At 30.2% G+C, this 16093-nt stretch overlaps 3 protein-coding genes and 1 long non-coding RNA gene across 10 annotated transcripts in view; 3 read left to right on the top strand and 1 right to left on the bottom strand.

The window, feature by feature from the left end:
* Positions 1 to 10979, top strand: part of numb (NUMB endocytic adaptor protein) — a 63049-nt gene extending 52070 nt beyond the window's left edge. For all 5 annotated transcript variants that reach the window (XM_086913433.1, XM_086913432.1, XM_086913431.1 and 2 more), the window contains 8 exons: positions 424 to 495; positions 653 to 871; positions 1175 to 1361; positions 1691 to 1948; positions 3397 to 3582; positions 3817 to 4334; positions 4748 to 10561; positions 10656 to 10979. In XM_086913433.1, the coding sequence (XP_086769559.1) occupies positions 424 to 495; positions 653 to 871; positions 1175 to 1361; positions 1691 to 1948; positions 3397 to 3582; positions 3817 to 4334; positions 4748 to 5056 (1749 nt within the window). In that variant the 3' untranslated portion in view covers positions 5057 to 10561; positions 10656 to 10979. The remainder of the gene's footprint in view (positions 1 to 423; positions 496 to 652; positions 872 to 1174; positions 1362 to 1690; positions 1949 to 3396; positions 3583 to 3816; positions 4335 to 4747; positions 10562 to 10655) is intronic.
* LOC147656834 (uncharacterized) lies at positions 882 to 3859 on the bottom strand. Of its 2 annotated transcripts, none has more exons than XR_015293726.1 (3): positions 3729 to 3859; positions 1697 to 1935; positions 882 to 1388 (listed from the first exon to the last, which is right to left on the bottom strand). It is a non-coding gene; the product is annotated as an uncharacterized LOC147656834 (long non-coding RNA). The 2 variants fall into 2 exon arrangements; XR_015293725.1 differs by lacking the exon at positions 3729 to 3859 and adding an exon at positions 2068 to 3400.
* A 979-nt stretch (positions 10980 to 11958) lies between the features above and the next one.
* On the top strand, positions 11959 to 12842 carry LOC105737248 (uncharacterized). Its single transcript, XM_012494542.3, has 2 exons — positions 11959 to 12380; positions 12487 to 12842. The coding sequence occupies exons 1-2, from the start codon at positions 12228 to 12230 to the stop codon at positions 12697 to 12699; spliced, it is 366 nt and encodes a 121-aa protein (XP_012349996.1). The 5' UTR covers positions 11959 to 12227; the 3' UTR covers positions 12700 to 12842.
* On the top strand, positions 12842 to 16062 carry LOC105737247 (radial spoke head 1 homolog). Of its 2 annotated transcripts, none has more exons than XM_086913425.1 (6): positions 12842 to 13135; positions 13322 to 13541; positions 14228 to 14454; positions 14530 to 14634; positions 14794 to 15006; positions 15756 to 16062. In XM_086913425.1, exons 1-6 carry the CDS (start codon positions 13076 to 13078, stop codon positions 15900 to 15902), a joined length of 972 nt encoding a protein of 323 aa, XP_086769551.1. In that variant the 5' UTR covers positions 12842 to 13075; the 3' UTR covers positions 15903 to 16062. The 2 variants fall into 2 exon arrangements, with proteins under 2 accessions (XP_086769551.1, XP_086769552.1); XM_086913426.1 differs by having other exon boundaries at positions 12949 to 13120.
* The last annotated feature ends 31 nt before the right edge of the window (positions 16063 to 16093 follow it).

The raw sequence follows: 16093 nt of genomic DNA, 5'->3' as shown, positions 1-16093 counted from the left end.
CGTAATTAAAGATAAAATAAAAATTTGACCGTTCGAAAGAAAATACGTTTGAACACGAACAATTCGTGTTTAATCGAAAATCGAACAGCTATCGGCCGTAAAATTGGCACATATCCAGATAATCGATATTCGAGAGTAACGAGCGTATCATTACGGTTATCCCTTACCTTAAAATACGTATATATAGCTCCTTCTATTTCGATAGACTATACCCCTATACTTCGAAAATATTCTTTTCTAATTGAAACTTTTGTATTATATCCAACATAATTTAATAAATATATATATATATAATTTTATTCTACATTTCACTAGGAGTCTACAGCTTCTATTATTCTTTTTTGTCAAATCAATCTCGAGTATCAATCAAACTCGACCCTGTTCGCGCTTATTGATTAATCCAATCAATTTCAATTGCTTCAGTACCTGGGATGTGTTGAGGTGTTCGAGTCGAGGGGTATGCAAGTGTGCGAGGAAGCTCTAAAAGTACTTAGGGTAAGCGAAATAAAAAATCTTTTGAAACTTTACTGTTATAAATTTTCTCCCATTTATATATCACGTCGATATTTTCTTTCTAAAGGAAAATCTTTGGAAAAAGAAACTTAAAAATCGATACAACCGATCTTTTTTTCAAAATGAAAACCAATTGTAGAACTCGAGGCGGCGGCCGGTACGCGCGGTGCTGCACGTATCAGGAGACGGTTTGCGGGTGGTTGAAGATGAGACAAAAGGGCTGATCGTCGATCAGACGATAGAGAAAGTTTCCTTTTGTGCTCCGGATCGAAATCACGAGAAGGGGTTCAGTTACATCTGTAGAGACGGCACGACCAGACGGTGGATGTGCCATGGATTTTTGGCATTGAAAGAATCGGTTCGTGTTGTTGATGTAAAATCTTTGATGACTTGAATTATTGAACATTTTTTTTTTTTTTACAATTAATGTTTCGATAAATTATGATGATGATACATTATATATAGTACAATCCGTGCTTATACATTTTTTAATAATTTTTTTTAGAATAGAATTATATATAATCCATAATTTTCAAATTAACTTTTCTCCTTTGTAAAGAAAAAAAATTAGATTAATATGGAACAATGTATTTCTTTAATCGCGTTCATTCTTTGTATCTTCGTATAATTTTAACGTTTAATATTCATCGTGTTCATTTAGGGAGAACGTTTGAGTCATGCAGTGGGATGTGCTTTTGCTGCGTGTCTGGAAAGAAAGCAACGAAGGGACAAGGAATGCGGTGTCACGATGACGTTCGATTCGAAAACTTCAACCTTCACGAGGAGCGGCAGTTTCAGGCAGCCATCTTTAACCGAGCGATTGCAGGATTCGCGCGAACGCGCCGTAGGTCAGTGACTTTTCTCCCCTAATACACCTGCGAAGCAATTCCAAATTATTCCAAGCTTATAATCTATCTTTAAAATATAATGAAAATAAATAAATATAAAAATTGTAAATCTGCATTTTTTTAAAATATCACACTTCATTTTTCAAATATAAATTATTTTTAATCTTTAACTTTCTTGATTTTATTTTTTATTAAATTGAACGTCAAGGTAATCATAATTAATTCATCTGTATTTATGAAAAAATTTTTGAAAGATTGGTTTCAACGCGTAAGTACAAAGTATATTTCTTACAACCAAATATTTTTCTTTTTTTTTTTTTTTTTTGCAGATGTACCTCCTATGAAACAAGTCTACAATCCTTTTGCGATAGAGAGACCACACGCCACCCCGTCGATGCTCGAAAGACAAGGTTCCTTCCGGGGTTTCACTCAATTGAACCAAGCATCACCGTTCAAAAGGCAGCTTAGTTTACGGATTAACGATCTTCCTAGCAATCTTGAACGCACACGTAGCCATAGCCTTGAGCCGACGGATTTGTCACGGATGCCATCTGCCATGTCTCACATCGTACCTCTGAAGCCACCAGGTAAAAATCCTTATTACGATAGAATCATCGATAGAAATATGATCATGCGGATATGTATTATAATTTTAATTTTCTATAAGATCGTATATTGATGTTAAGACGTGTATATATATAATTACATATAATGTGTGGATATAAACTGCTCAAGATGCAATTTAAAAGTTTGATAAAAATTATGATAAACTTAAAACTGAAGGCTTCAATATAGCATTGTAACTACTATTTTATTGTTACTATTTTATTGTTGCGCAGTTGGCATGAATTATATCTTTTATATTGTTAGCAACATTACAAAATAGATTGGTGAAAGATTGATTTCATAATATCTATTTTTGTAAAATTCTTTTTTCAAATGCAATGATGAGGAGAAAGAAAATATGCGATTACATATTTTCTCAAATAGAATTTCTGTGAAACGATTTTTTTAAATTCTTCGAGTGCAAATATATTAAATCAAATTTATATACGAGGAATAAATTACTGATATTGACAATATTTATCGATATTCAATATTTATATATTTAATCGTTAAACGTTTATTTGTATTCTGAATCGTAATATCAATTTTTATTTTTTCATTTCAATTGCAATTATATTTTGAAGTCTTCAGCAGTAATCGTATGAAAATATTCCGACAAATATTGCTTTCTTCCATGTGCTGCGTATATTAAAATATTGAAACATCGAATAATATAATTCTTCATTTTTGCAAATAGAATTCGAAGGATATGACGAAGGTCATTATTCCCTATTCTGTTAATTGTCCATATTGCCTGACCCTTCTCTTTGATGTTTTTGGATGGTGCTCGTTTTCCTCCGTTGTGTTTAAATTATACCATTGTATACGATATGTTGTTCGTTTAAATATATAGTTCGACGAAGTTGAACGAGTAGAGGAAGTGGAAAAAAGAAAAAAATATATATATAACGTTCTACACGACCCTGTAGTACTCTTATTAAATGTTCTCGTTTTATGAAATATTTTTCTCGCTTCAAATTTTATTTTCTAAAATTGTAGTTTTGTTGAACGCATAAAAGAAACTGAATTTCTTGAATTTACAGACTTATATTATTTCACGAAATAGCTAAATCATTTTTTTTTTTCTTTTTCTTTTAAGCTTTTTCTTCCCAAACGAATTTTTATCGACAAATTATGCAATAACAATTATCACGTCGTCAAAAAATTGTTACATTGTCCTAAAAAATGTTTCTTTTCTACTTAATATTTAAATTCTTAAATAATTTTGTGAAATAATATAAATCTATTATTTTCGGAAATATTTGTTTTTTTAACATCTTGTATCCCGCTGTTAGACACTTAACACGTATTCACGTGTTTGCGGCATGCGTTCTGTAGTTCCAAGCACTGATTCGAAGCACCAAATTATAGCGTTAGAAGTGTTCAACGTCTAAAATGAATATTAAAATTCTGTTCTTTTTTTTTACAGTTAGTCCAATACCAGAAATATCACCCGGGGGTCAAGATAGCGTTTCAGCGATGTGTCAGCAGCTTTCACAAGGGCTTTCTCTTCTTTCAAGGACCGACGACTTCGGACCAATCTCTACGCAAAGCAGTACAAGCTCTGTGGCTAAACAGCTCTTCACCAGTACCACCGCTAATAATACTCCACCAGGTACATCATGAACACTACTCAAGTGGATAGAATTTTTTAATTCTAACACTTTTCTCAATATTACTGGATGATGAATTAACAAAATAACATTCTCACATTCTTAATACAATACTCTCTGATAGATTTCAATTTTCTTTAAAATGTACCTTATCATTTATTGCGATACAATTTTTATAAATGTTGTCTGTAATTATGTTATGAATAAATGCTAATGATTGACATTCATCGTTACAGTGACGAGTAGCAACTCGTTGGATGAATTGAAATTGCAAAACGGTCCAAGTTTGAACAACAACAACAATAACAACAACAACGACAAGAACGACGATCTCAGTAATCTGAATCACGTTGGACCCAGTTGGCAGGAAGCTCCGTCACCCGTTTTGGCTTCGAATCACAGGCTTACACCAATCTTGAATAAAACCAGCAATCTCAGTCCCATCCTTCCAAGAACGAACGCGCCTACACCGATAGTTATGAGCACCCCCGCACCCAACACCACTGTCAGTGTGTTTGGAACACCAGCCTCGGCCAGTCCAGCCTTCAGCACAGCGTCCACGTCCTCCTTAGGAAATGCGCCCACACCGGCTATGAACAGGTCGCCGATACCAGTGACTTCAGTGATGACTCCCAAGACCAGCTCACCGACCACCAGTATGGCATCCGTCTCACCGGCTCTATCTGGAAAGATTTCTAACGATGTTAGCCAAATTAACCAAACCCCAGTGGCAAATACTATCACCACACCAGCGGTAAGCAGAAGTGTTTACTCGTTTCAGATTCAATACAATATTATTGAGGTGCACTGATTGACCGTTATTAATTACATACATATATATATATATTTCATTTAGAGAAATCTGTTAATCTTCAATTATTCTCTAAGATTATTCTCTAAGTCTTTTTATAAATTCAAAATTAATCTTACTTTTTTAATTAGAATTTTTTCATTTTTGTCTTGAACCCTTACAGAGCTAAAAAATTAACATCAAAGATGAAACATCAGAGGAAGAAAGGAAGCATATCTTCTTATATTAGATCTTGTATCAAAGCAAATATAATCTGCCTTCTTACTTCTCAACTACGCAAAGTACAACGAACAATCACGCAATATGATCAATGTGTAAGAACAAATATTACAATATTCTGTTAATTCTCGTTTCAGGTCCAATCAGTTTCAACAACAGCCGCATTGCCAAAGCCGGAGCAATGGTTGGGCAGTATAACCAGCTCGGTACCACCTTCAGTGCAATCTCCTTCGCAAGGACAAATAAGTCCTCGACGAGCACCACCTCTTCACGCGAGGGCGCTCTCCCTCGGTTCAGCCGCCATGAATCAGGGGAGCAGAACCGGCCCTTCGGATCCATTCGACGCGGAATGGGCGGAAATAGCGGCGAGGAATCTGCGACAATCGAGCACCACAAACCCGTTCATAATGCCAAACGCGACCCAAGCATTCCAGGTGCAATTGTAGCGCCAGGAGTTTGTCAATAGCGTGGCCAAGTACTTCCGTTCGAACACATAGTGACGACTCCACGTCCGTTCGCGCTTCGACCTCTCGAATAACCGGAAGTATTACACGTGAACCGCGTTAATCTTGATGGAATCGCGTGGTTTCGAACGAATAATTCTCCACTGAGGAGATTCCGAATGATTGGTCACGGTAAAGAGCCATGTGATGAAAAGGGACCTCCAGGAAAAGCGAGGGACGGAGGTATCGATCTCGAAGAGATGTGTTTAGTAGCAATGATTGATATAGAAGTAAATCAGCACAAAACACGTACCCGTTGTTTCTAGATATTAGTAGATTACGCACACACAGCCTCAATAACCTCGAATTGGGATACGAGAAGAGTGAGAGGAAGTATGAAATTTGAAATAAAGAAGAAAAAAAAAAAAAAAAAAGAAAAATGCTTTCTTGGGACCACGCGTTCAATCGCGTTGGTGAACGTGGATTATTTAATTAAGTGACCCACACGGTCGATCGATCGGCCAAGCCGCACGATTTACTTTAGATGTCGTCGCACTTTATCTGCGGAGAAAATTAGATAACGTCGTTGATATCGATAACATACCTAAATGTCTATCGTGAGATTACTTAATTAAACGAGGTGTACAATAATCTTGAGTAGTTTAGGCTAAAAAACGATTACCGTTCATTCTGCATGATGAAACAAAATTTCCACGCACCCAAGATTATGCTGCACCAATCAGATGTTTCGTCGAAAATAATAAGAAAAAAAAAAGAGAGAAAAATACAAAAAAATAAGATACGAGAAATAATATGAAAATAACGATGCTAGTAGCTTAGTTCGAATGCAAATCCACGTGATAAACGTGGCTCGATAAAAACAATTATTATTATCTACAGATAGTTATTTTTCTTTTCAAACGGCCAACAACCGAAAAATGTGTAAATGAGAAATTCTGTCGTATTTACCCGGCTCGAAATATTAAGAATTGTCAAGTTTTATTAACGAGCAAGAGAAAACTTGGATAACAAAATAAAGACAGAAATTAAAAAAAGAAAAAAAATCATGATCGAATAAATTGATTGATACATTGGATTGATACTGGCGCAATTGAACACCAAAATAACGGACTGTGATACATATAGAAAAATGGCCAGTACTTAAATGCAAAGAATCAGACTGTCATAAATTTTGCTCAAAAGTTTCTTCATCTGAAATGAGAGAAAAAACGATTACGAGCTTGGGTAGCGCAGAGTCTATTGTTCCCTGGCCAACAGAATTAATCACACAAATCCTAAACACACGCGTATACAACTTAGGATACTTAAGAGCAAAAATTAGATGTTAAAAAAGTTTTTAGAATCAGTACGTTCCACGCTATTGTTGTCTAATATCGTACATACGAGCGGGTTAAGCATTCATTGTAAAAGATTGTTTTGAAATTTGAGAAAATGTATTGAGGTGTGTTAGGTGTAGATGAACGATACGACATTGTGGTTTTGCAGCAGTGGTGTTGTGTTGTTCGATAGCTTTATATATTTAAATAGCGTTGTATAGTCAAATACATTGCGCTATTTAGATTTGATGTGATTCGATACTTTTATATGTCCAATGTCAGAATCCTATTATTGTAACTTTATTGAATTATTGGAATATGTAAATCTGTCGAATTGCATAATGATATTAGTGCAACATTATAAAGATATTGAATCGTATATTGTCACCGCTGAAAAATCGTAAAACGTATTATACATTTACATCAAGCATTACAAATATTGTCTGCAGATTTGCCTGCACATAGATTTTTAAATACCTGCAGAAAAATATAGCACGAAATATTATAATAGTATACGATATATGATATAACAATTTATGTAATACTAGTGGAAGAGATATATATAGATTAAATAAGTCATACAATCATAATTTAAATTGTTTTGACTTTCAAAATATATAAATTATGAATTTGGTGAATTTATATTCATCTCATTATATCTCTTTCACTAATTTCATAATTATTTGTAAATAATTTATGCGAACTATTTGCAGACAGTGTTTGTAAATCTATGCCTTTAGATGAAAAATGGCTCGCGCACACGTAATAGGGTACATAAAGGTGCTTCCGCTTGAAATAAGACCAAAAAAGAGCACACACAAAAAAAATATAAAAGAATAAAAGATAAAACGAAGATTGTTTCACGAGCCAACAGGAGAGCAACGATATATGGTATCGCGTTCCGACGTGAACCTATAGTACTATAGATTGTTATGCGAGTTATGTCAATTGTTGAATGATTATGGAGATTTGTGAATATTCTCCACATCCTATATATTGATAAACATGGAGTTAATGTTGCATCTTAAAGCTTCTTTCACTTTTAGTCAATGAATAAGCTTTTAATTTCTTGAATTGATGATTTTATAGCAACCCCTTGCTATAATATACATATATATATCTTCTTATTTTAAAAAATATTTTCGATTGATAATGACTCTTACAGAGAAAAATTAAAGAAGAGATTTTCTTCATCTACATTACAAGATAATTGTTCTAAATCTATGATTTATTCTTCTAAATGTCCATATATATATATATACATACATATTCCAAAAGTTAAAGTTCATGTAAATGCCAAATATAATAAATTCTTTTCAACCGGAAAGATCCAAAAACACGATATGAAAAAAAACTGTACACCATATGTCATATCATATGGCAAGGGGTTGCCATCGAACAGGGGTAAAAGAGGTGGGGGCAATAGATAGAATGACTTCGTCGTCATTGATGGAGAAGAGGGTACGTGTTCGATCGTCATTTCGACGAATCGTATGTGTGCATTGTACATAAATAGTAGTTATTTAAAAAAAAAAAAAAGGAATAGAGAGAAAGTAAAATCGGACTGGCGAAGAGAGAAAAAGAAAAAGAGAGTGAATGAGAGAATGAGTGTACGAATGAGAAAAGAAAGTTCATCGAGTCGATGATAATTCTAATTCAAGCAAAAATAATATTCTTCATTGTCGAAGTTTCATTCAGTTTAAATTATAAGTTATTCTTGTAAATATAGTTTGGTAGCGTTTCTTAGCACAAATCGCGTTGCTTATACAATTTTAGGACTTTTGTATCCGGTGACAATAGTATAATCTGTTTGAAATTAATTATCCATTGAATATAATTGAATATTATCTTTCTCTTTTATAATCTTTAGCTTCGACTTGATTTTCAGATATGTTATAAAAATCTTTCGTGAGTGGGTCCAACTCGGTGCTGTCCTAGTTAATTTTTTTTCCACTTTCACTTTATCATCGGAAATATGTAAATATACCACGTTTCTCAAATAACCTTCGACATATAACAAATAATTCTTTTCGTTAATCTCGAAAGATCGATTGATTCTAAACAGACTATACCGTGCCACCTAAAGATGGAACACGATAATCGATACTCGTTACAGGAGAATTCTAAGCCCGATATCGTTCTCGATCGTTTGGCATGATTGAGTTGATCTTTCGAATCATCTTCTGTCCGTCCGGTAAATCAAAAACAACAAAAGCGAAAGAAACGAACATCGACATACCGAAGAGAAAATAATGGATAGAACCAGAGAAAACAAAAAAAAAATAAATAAATGAAATAATTGTCGAGATAGCACAAGCACGATCACGAGGTACATATCACGGAATTTGTATAGAAGAAAAACGTGTGATAGAGAAAACGAACATTGATTGATCGATGTACTTAAATGTGTATTAATAGAAACGCAGCTTGTTTCTTCGTTTCAATTTTCTTTTTTCTCTCTTTCCATTTAGAAGCAAACGTAAAGAACCGATGTCATGGACATCGTAAATCTTCATTTACATTGAAGTAACTTGATTTTTCAGGTTAGTTCGGAGAATTGTATATACAACGATGATTATATATAGTATATATATATATAATATTGCCTTAAGTACTTATTATTTTCTTTCTTTTATTTTTTTTTTATTTTTTACATTTTTTTTTTTTTTCGTATCGTACTTACGTATAATTTGCGTATGTAAGTTAACTATTCATTTAAATTTATTTGGCTAGGATCTAAAGGATTTAAATTAAAATAGAAATAGTCTTGACTGGTTTCTGTTTCTAACCTTAAACATTTTCGATCTATTGCAAAACTGATCTGTTTACTCTCTCGATAGTTTATCGAATATGTTTATTTTGGAAAATTTATTATAAAAAACGGAAAGAGCAGGCATCAGTTGAGACATGTTCCAGTGTCTTATTTCACTGAAAGAGATTATAGTGTATTTAAGATTGTTTAATTTGTTACGTGAGCACATAAAGACACTGGAATAAGGGAAAAGGGATAAAAATACAAAAATGGAAATAATATACGAGCAGATGCACCGCGTGCCAAATTTGAGAAAAGTGCAACCGCATTATCTGCGAATTATTTCGACATCGTGCACGCTTCCGTGGTTGTGTTGTACATAGTATCGCTGATCGATTCCTGAATCAATGTACGACTGCGTGTATATTTCGTGAAAGTATCCTTGTTCGTTTTACAATGTATCTGCCTCTGTAAAGATACGATTTATTATAATATCTGTTGTGATTACCAAATTGACTTCTATTATTGACTTCTATTTTTACCTACTACACACATATAAATTGGATGACATAAATGTGAAAAATATATTTTTTTTTGTCTTTTTAAAAGAATCAAAAAAACTAATTTTATCAAAGAAATCAATTCTATTTAGTTTTATCAATTTTACTTAGATCTATTCTGTAATTAAATAATGAACAAAATACGTATGTGTATATTACAATATTTTTCAGTGCGTTCATATTTTAATTATTTTTGAGTTGCATTAATTATAATCAATGTTCCTATAATAATTATAATCAATGTAATAAATTGTTATAAAGTTATATATATATATAGATAAAATATTATTAGTTAGAAATTTTGTATATGGTCAAATCACTTTATATAAATATAAATATTTAAATTATATTTCCTTTATTTTAAAATTCTAGAATAAATCATTTGATAATAATATACGTTCATACTTTATAGTATACTTAATAGTATAGTATCATATTTTAATTTATTATATATAATTTAAATGAGCCTTTTAATTATTATGAAAATTAATTATATATCGATTATTTTTTTTTTGTGAAAAAGTTCACATACCAAAAATATATTCAATTTGGATCAAAATTAACCTCAAAATTTTTAATTCATAAATTTCAATAATTTCCATTTCCCAATTCAATTTATTTTTTTAAATTTACCATTTTTCTTAAGATACTGATATTTATTATTTGAGTAATAGAAAAGTCGAATTTTATATAAAATGACAACTCTAAAAGAAGCATTAGAAAGATATCCACCCAGTTTAGCTACAACTTGTAAATCAAAAAAAAATAATATTTCAACACAACCGCCTTGTCCAAATATTCAACCACCTATTACCGGCACTTCTGCAGTTCGCTTTCAAATTGCATATACTTGTTACGGGTATGTTAATGTTTATAAACATAATATTTAAATATTATTTAAATATATCGAAAAAATGTAAAAAATATAGGATGATTTTATTAATATTTTTTAGTGTTAAATATTTACCCTGTTATTATCCACGGCCAATATGCTGTCCAATACCAGTGATACCACCACCAAAAGTAAAATGTTATGGAAGATTAGTCGATTATTGTGGAAGACCTATTTGTCTATATTTCTGATAATATCCTAAATTGTTTTTCTACATATTCGCAGTGACTCTGTATAGTTAACAAAGAATATTTATTAACATGTATATAATTTATATCGTTAATTTATTTTTATTTATTATGTAATATATAAGATCTTTCATCTAAATTGAAAAATTAAAAGAATATTTTACTTAAAAAAATAATTATATATATAAAAATTTCAATTGTATTTTATTTATCTATTATTATTTACACAAATTAAATATAGAATATATTTTTTATATTTTTTATAGTATATTTTTATGCATGTAATATCCTGTTTTATATGTTTTAGATGTTATATAGATTATGAAATACTGAGGATAGACTTAATATTTAATAAAACTTTTTATCTCGTTTTAGAATAGACATATAACAATAAAAAATAAAAATTGAATTGAGCTCTGTTAAAATTTTTAATCAATATATTAGAAAATAAGATTAATCAAATATTAGCAATTTTCTTAAATTAAATGTATAAATTTTCTAATTTATAGAATAAATATAAACAAGGAAAGCTAGTAATGGAAGAAAGATACAGATAGAGTAAAAATTCAGAAATCAGCGCCATCTCCAGAATGCCGCAAATGAAAATAAATGAACAAGGATATCAAGCATTGAGAAAGATAGAGATAGAATAAGAATTGATTGTTAGCGCCATCTCTCGAATGCTAAAAACATTTCTTTAAAAACAGGATAAGATAGAATAAGAATTGAAGATCAGCGCTATTTTTTGAATTCAACTTTAATTTTTAAAGAGTTATCTTTGGTACTTGTAAGATGACACTAACGATCAATTCTTATTTATCTTTCTTTTTCTAATATTTGCTATCCTTATCAATATTTATGTTTCATTTACGCCACTCTAAAGATGGTGCTGATTCCACAATTTTTATCCTATCTCTATCCTTTGTGAACTATTATTTGCTTTCCTTATCTGTATTTTCTCTTATGTAACACGTAATCATAGATAAGGTACAAATTAAACACGCTTTATTTCCCTTTCAAATTTACAATATTTTTTAATTTTTTGAATTTAAAATTTTTAATTTAATTAATTTTTAAATATGTATAGATTTTTATAAAAAATAATTCAATACTCTAATAATTCAATATTTAATAAATATCAAAATATCAAAGAATTGTATAATTGTGAAATATATTACGTGAATATATTCACTTCAAAATAAAAAAAAAAAAAAAGAAAAGAAATCGATTCAAAGTGAATTTATTTGCAATATGCACAAATATCTTTAGATCAAATTCTTTCAAAATTTTTAATACGAATAATTATATACTTGAAATATAAACCTGAAATATTCTAAATTGCACAAAATTGCTACTTTTGATTAAATTAATTATATGATATTTAAAAATATCGTAATATATATTACTGGGATTAATTCTGTTAAAAATAAATTCACTAAATAAAAATGTCTTCTTATGAAAGCACGAAGCGTAACAGCACTGTACCTCCACGATGTTACCATTGCAAACCTCCACCATTTTATTGCCCGGAATATGGTTGTCCACCCCCGCAACAATATCCTCTGAAATATTGTTGTCCTCCTCCATGTCCACCCTTCGTATGTTTTATATATAATATAAATTAAAATTATATTCTATAATATATTATTTCCAAAAATATATTTCACAATAAAATCCTATTTTATTTTATTATTTTATTTCTAGATATGTAGACCACGTCCAGAACCTCCACCGAAACCACCAACCCTGTACATAGTAAATTGTTTACCACCTCCTGATCCACCGGCTCCTAAATGTATATCACCAAAATTAATTCCACCACCATCATGTGTGCGTTATTGTATCACTGATATATGTGGAAAATCGTACTATTGTCCTCGCTACTTTTCTGATCCTCAGTGTATAAAATGTTGTTGACTACTGAGAAGACTAAAAATTATATTCTATTTTGTACTTTTAATTATTACTATATATAAATTATGAAAAAAAATTGGGATTATTATAATGATCTTTGATGTTGTATAAGATACAATGGGATTAAAAGTGATTAACAAAGATAATTGTTTATAAAAATTTATTTATTTTTTTAAATTACATTCTTTGTTATAAATTTTCAAACGAATTTAATTAATATGTAATACTAAAAATGAAAGATGCAAATGATAATATTTTATAACCAAACTTGCGTTAAATGTCAGTCATAAGAAACAGTAACAAAACAAGTATCACTTTTAAAGAAATTCGTTCATATATAACTTAAAGGGATAGAAAGCATATACATATACAGAATAAAATGTTAGAAAATCCGGAAATAATCGGTGAAAGAGGAGAAGAAGAGGTAAATCCTTTAGGAGTAAGTAATTCTAAATAATAGATTATTAATTTTCATAATATCTTTTTTAGAATTACGTTTATTCGTTTATTAATCGTTCAAATTAAATTGTCACGTTAATGTAAAATTTGGTGAACTAAAGGCTAAAAACTTTTTTTTACTTTGAGAAAAATGGAATGAATAAAATAAAATATGATATAATTATAGTTATATGAAGGTGAACGAAATGAAAAAGGGGACAGACACGGCCGTGGCAAAGCTTTGCTTCCAAATGGCGATATGTATGTCGGTCAATATTGCAAAGGATTGAGACACGCTCGAGGCTTGTACGTGTTTAAAAACGGCGCTCGATACGATGGCGAATGGCGGCAAGGTGTAAAATACGGCCAAGGAACATTTTGGTATCCTGATGGAACGCGATACGAGGGTAAAAAAATGTTAATTGAATCATATGTTTACTTTTATCATTATATTACATTGTTCTTTTTTAGAAATAAGTATATAAAAATCAAATTTCAGAAAAATTTCATTTTCATTTACTTATCTGTTACAAGTATCATTTTTTAAGAATTTTGTATCGTCTTCCGATATTTTTTTTACTTTTAGATTCAGAATGTCTAATATATCAACTTTATGCTTGGAACATCTCGTTTGTTTTTCGTAATATTAAAAACTGCTATAAATAAAAGTTGAATGATTTCTGCATTCTGACATGTATGCATTATTAATTTTTTTTATAAGTGAACGTACAGAGGACTTGTGAAGATCAACTTTGTCCTTTTAAAATAAAATCATCTAATACACAAATCGATGTATCTCTAAAAAAAAAAAAAATATTACATCATATAAAAATTATTAGTTCAAGAGATAATTAGATATCTCTCAAAGTTTTTTTTTTATTTATAAAACAATGTATCATTATATGCATTAAAAAAAATGTGCGATTCGAAAAGCTTATAATTTCCTTTTTTCACTTTTCACTATTATAGAGTTGAAACTTGAAACTCTATAATGTATAAATCGTTTTGAAAATAAACATTACAAATTATAAAATACAAAAAGAAAAAAGGAAATGTTTGATGCGCTGTGTGCAGATTAGCTCGTGTTCCGCAGGCGAATGGAAACGCGATACGAAATATGGTTTTGGCGTGTATTACTACATAAATGGGGACGTTTACGAAGGATCTTGGAAGAAGAACCTTCGACACGGTATGGGATCTTATCTTTACGCCAGCACGAATACAAAATTTATGGGTACGTGGATTAAGGATCGCATGCAAGGTCCTGGACAGTTAATTCATCCCCGACACCGATTCCACGGATTTTGGGAACTCAATTTGGTAAGGAATTTTTGCGATATTATTATTAATAAACATTATTGTTTAAGAAATTATTGAGAAAATATATAATCGTAGCCTTATGGGCGAGGATGCTTTACTTTCGAAAATGCTTGCATGCAGCATGGACACTATGTGCACGTGAAAGATCCTGATTACGACGAAACAAAGGAACTTGCCGAGGTGATAAAATTAATATATCTGATAGAATAATTTTATTATTTATTACACGGTTAAGAAAATCAAATTTAAGTTTTTTTTTTTTTTTTTTTTTGATTTAATTAAGACACAAATAGTAAAGACTCTTTATATTTGTGGATAACGTGAATAATTTCGATACAGGAAACAACGGAACCATCACCAGAACCTACTGCGAGAGAAACTGAAGCAGAAACGTATGTTACAGAGACCGAGATTACAAAAGCGGAAGTTAAACCTATACCTTTTGAACCACCTCGTTTGAAGAAAGGTATTATTGCGTTGTGGCGCGCGCGTTGTATCACACCGTACAATCCTGATTTATTACCACCTGAACCAATACCTTTGCAAGAGGAGGTAAGAACATACATAATCAATTTTTTAGCGCTAGAAAATTTATAAAAAAAAAAATGATCTGATCGGGCCTTCCTCTGATGATCAAATTTTTCTAAAAATTTGTTTAGAAAAAGAATAAATATTAAAATAATTTTAATACACAAAAGATAAATTTTATAAAAGAGCGAAATATTCAATTGTAAGAGATATAAATTATCCCATTTTTTTCGGTTTTAAGGATTAATAAGAATTATATAGAACTTACATCTTAATTCATTTCATTTATTTACGATATTATTAACACGGTATACTTTTAAATCGTTTAATTAATTATCTAAAAGGAAGAAATTGTGATATCTTACATTATTTAAGATTATTAGAAAATTATCGAATTCAAATTTCGAAAATGTACAAAAAATTTATAATCGTATATATCTATGTAAACATGTATTAATGATTTTTAAGATAACTACATTTAACTACATCTATTATGTATCTTTAGCTATGGTTTATTTTAAAAAATGGCAGGTTGTTTCTTTTTATTTATTTTCGATTTTTTTTTAAATAATTATTATTTGTATATAATTATATTATAAATATCACTTTTAAGAGAATTTCGAAGAATTAATTTAAAATATCTAAAACGTACGACTAACGTAATACGTAATTATATTATTAATTATTAATTTTACATTTTTTTTTTTGAAAATATTGAATTCAAGATGGATTAAAAGAAATTTTTAATTAATCTCTTAATTTGTAATTTTTAGATATCTGTAGATTCACTAATAGATAAGTGTTCAGAGGATTTATCAATAGCACCAGAACAATTCTTGAAATATGAAGACGAATACGAAGGTGAAGGGGAAATCTATTACGAGGAAGATTATCCTATACCATCTGCTAAATTAACTTAATTAGAAGAATCAAATATGAATATAATTTCTTCCCCTAATGCGTTAATTTGATAAAGAATTAAATATTTATATAGCTCGATTTCAATGTTTAAAAATTTTATATAATTTAATATATCTTATTATTTGTGTCTTTCAATAAAGAGAAAAAAATTGTAATAAATCCTTGTAAAAATTCATTGTTCGCGAAAATA

Source organism: Apis florea, unplaced genomic scaffold (genome assembly GCF_048593485.1).
Source record: "Apis florea isolate Af1SG1 unplaced genomic scaffold, ASM4859348v1 contig_3496_pilon, whole genome shotgun sequence".
Taxonomy (NCBI): domain Eukaryota; kingdom Metazoa; phylum Arthropoda; class Insecta; order Hymenoptera; family Apidae; genus Apis; species Apis florea.
This window is presented reverse-complemented; position numbering and strand designations above follow the sequence as displayed.

Coding starts and splice junctions, on each gene's coding strand:
- LOC105737248 (XM_012494542.3), top strand. CDS start 12,228: ATGTCTTCTTATGAAAGCACGAAGCGTAACAGCACTGTACCTCCACGA. Junction 12,381..12,486: donor CTCCTCCATGTCCACCCTTC/GTATGTTTTATA, acceptor TTTTATTTCTAG/ATATGTAGACCACGTCCAGA.
- LOC105737247 (XM_086913425.1), top strand. CDS start 13,076: ATGTTAGAAAATCCGGAAATAATCGGTGAAAGAGGAGAAGAAGAGGTA. Junction 13,136..13,321: donor AAGAGGTAAATCCTTTAGGA/GTAAGTAATTCT, acceptor ATATAATTATAG/TTATATGAAGGTGAACGAAA. Junction 14,635..14,793: donor AAACAAAGGAACTTGCCGAG/GTGATAAAATTA, acceptor ATTTCGATACAG/GAAACAACGGAACCATCACC.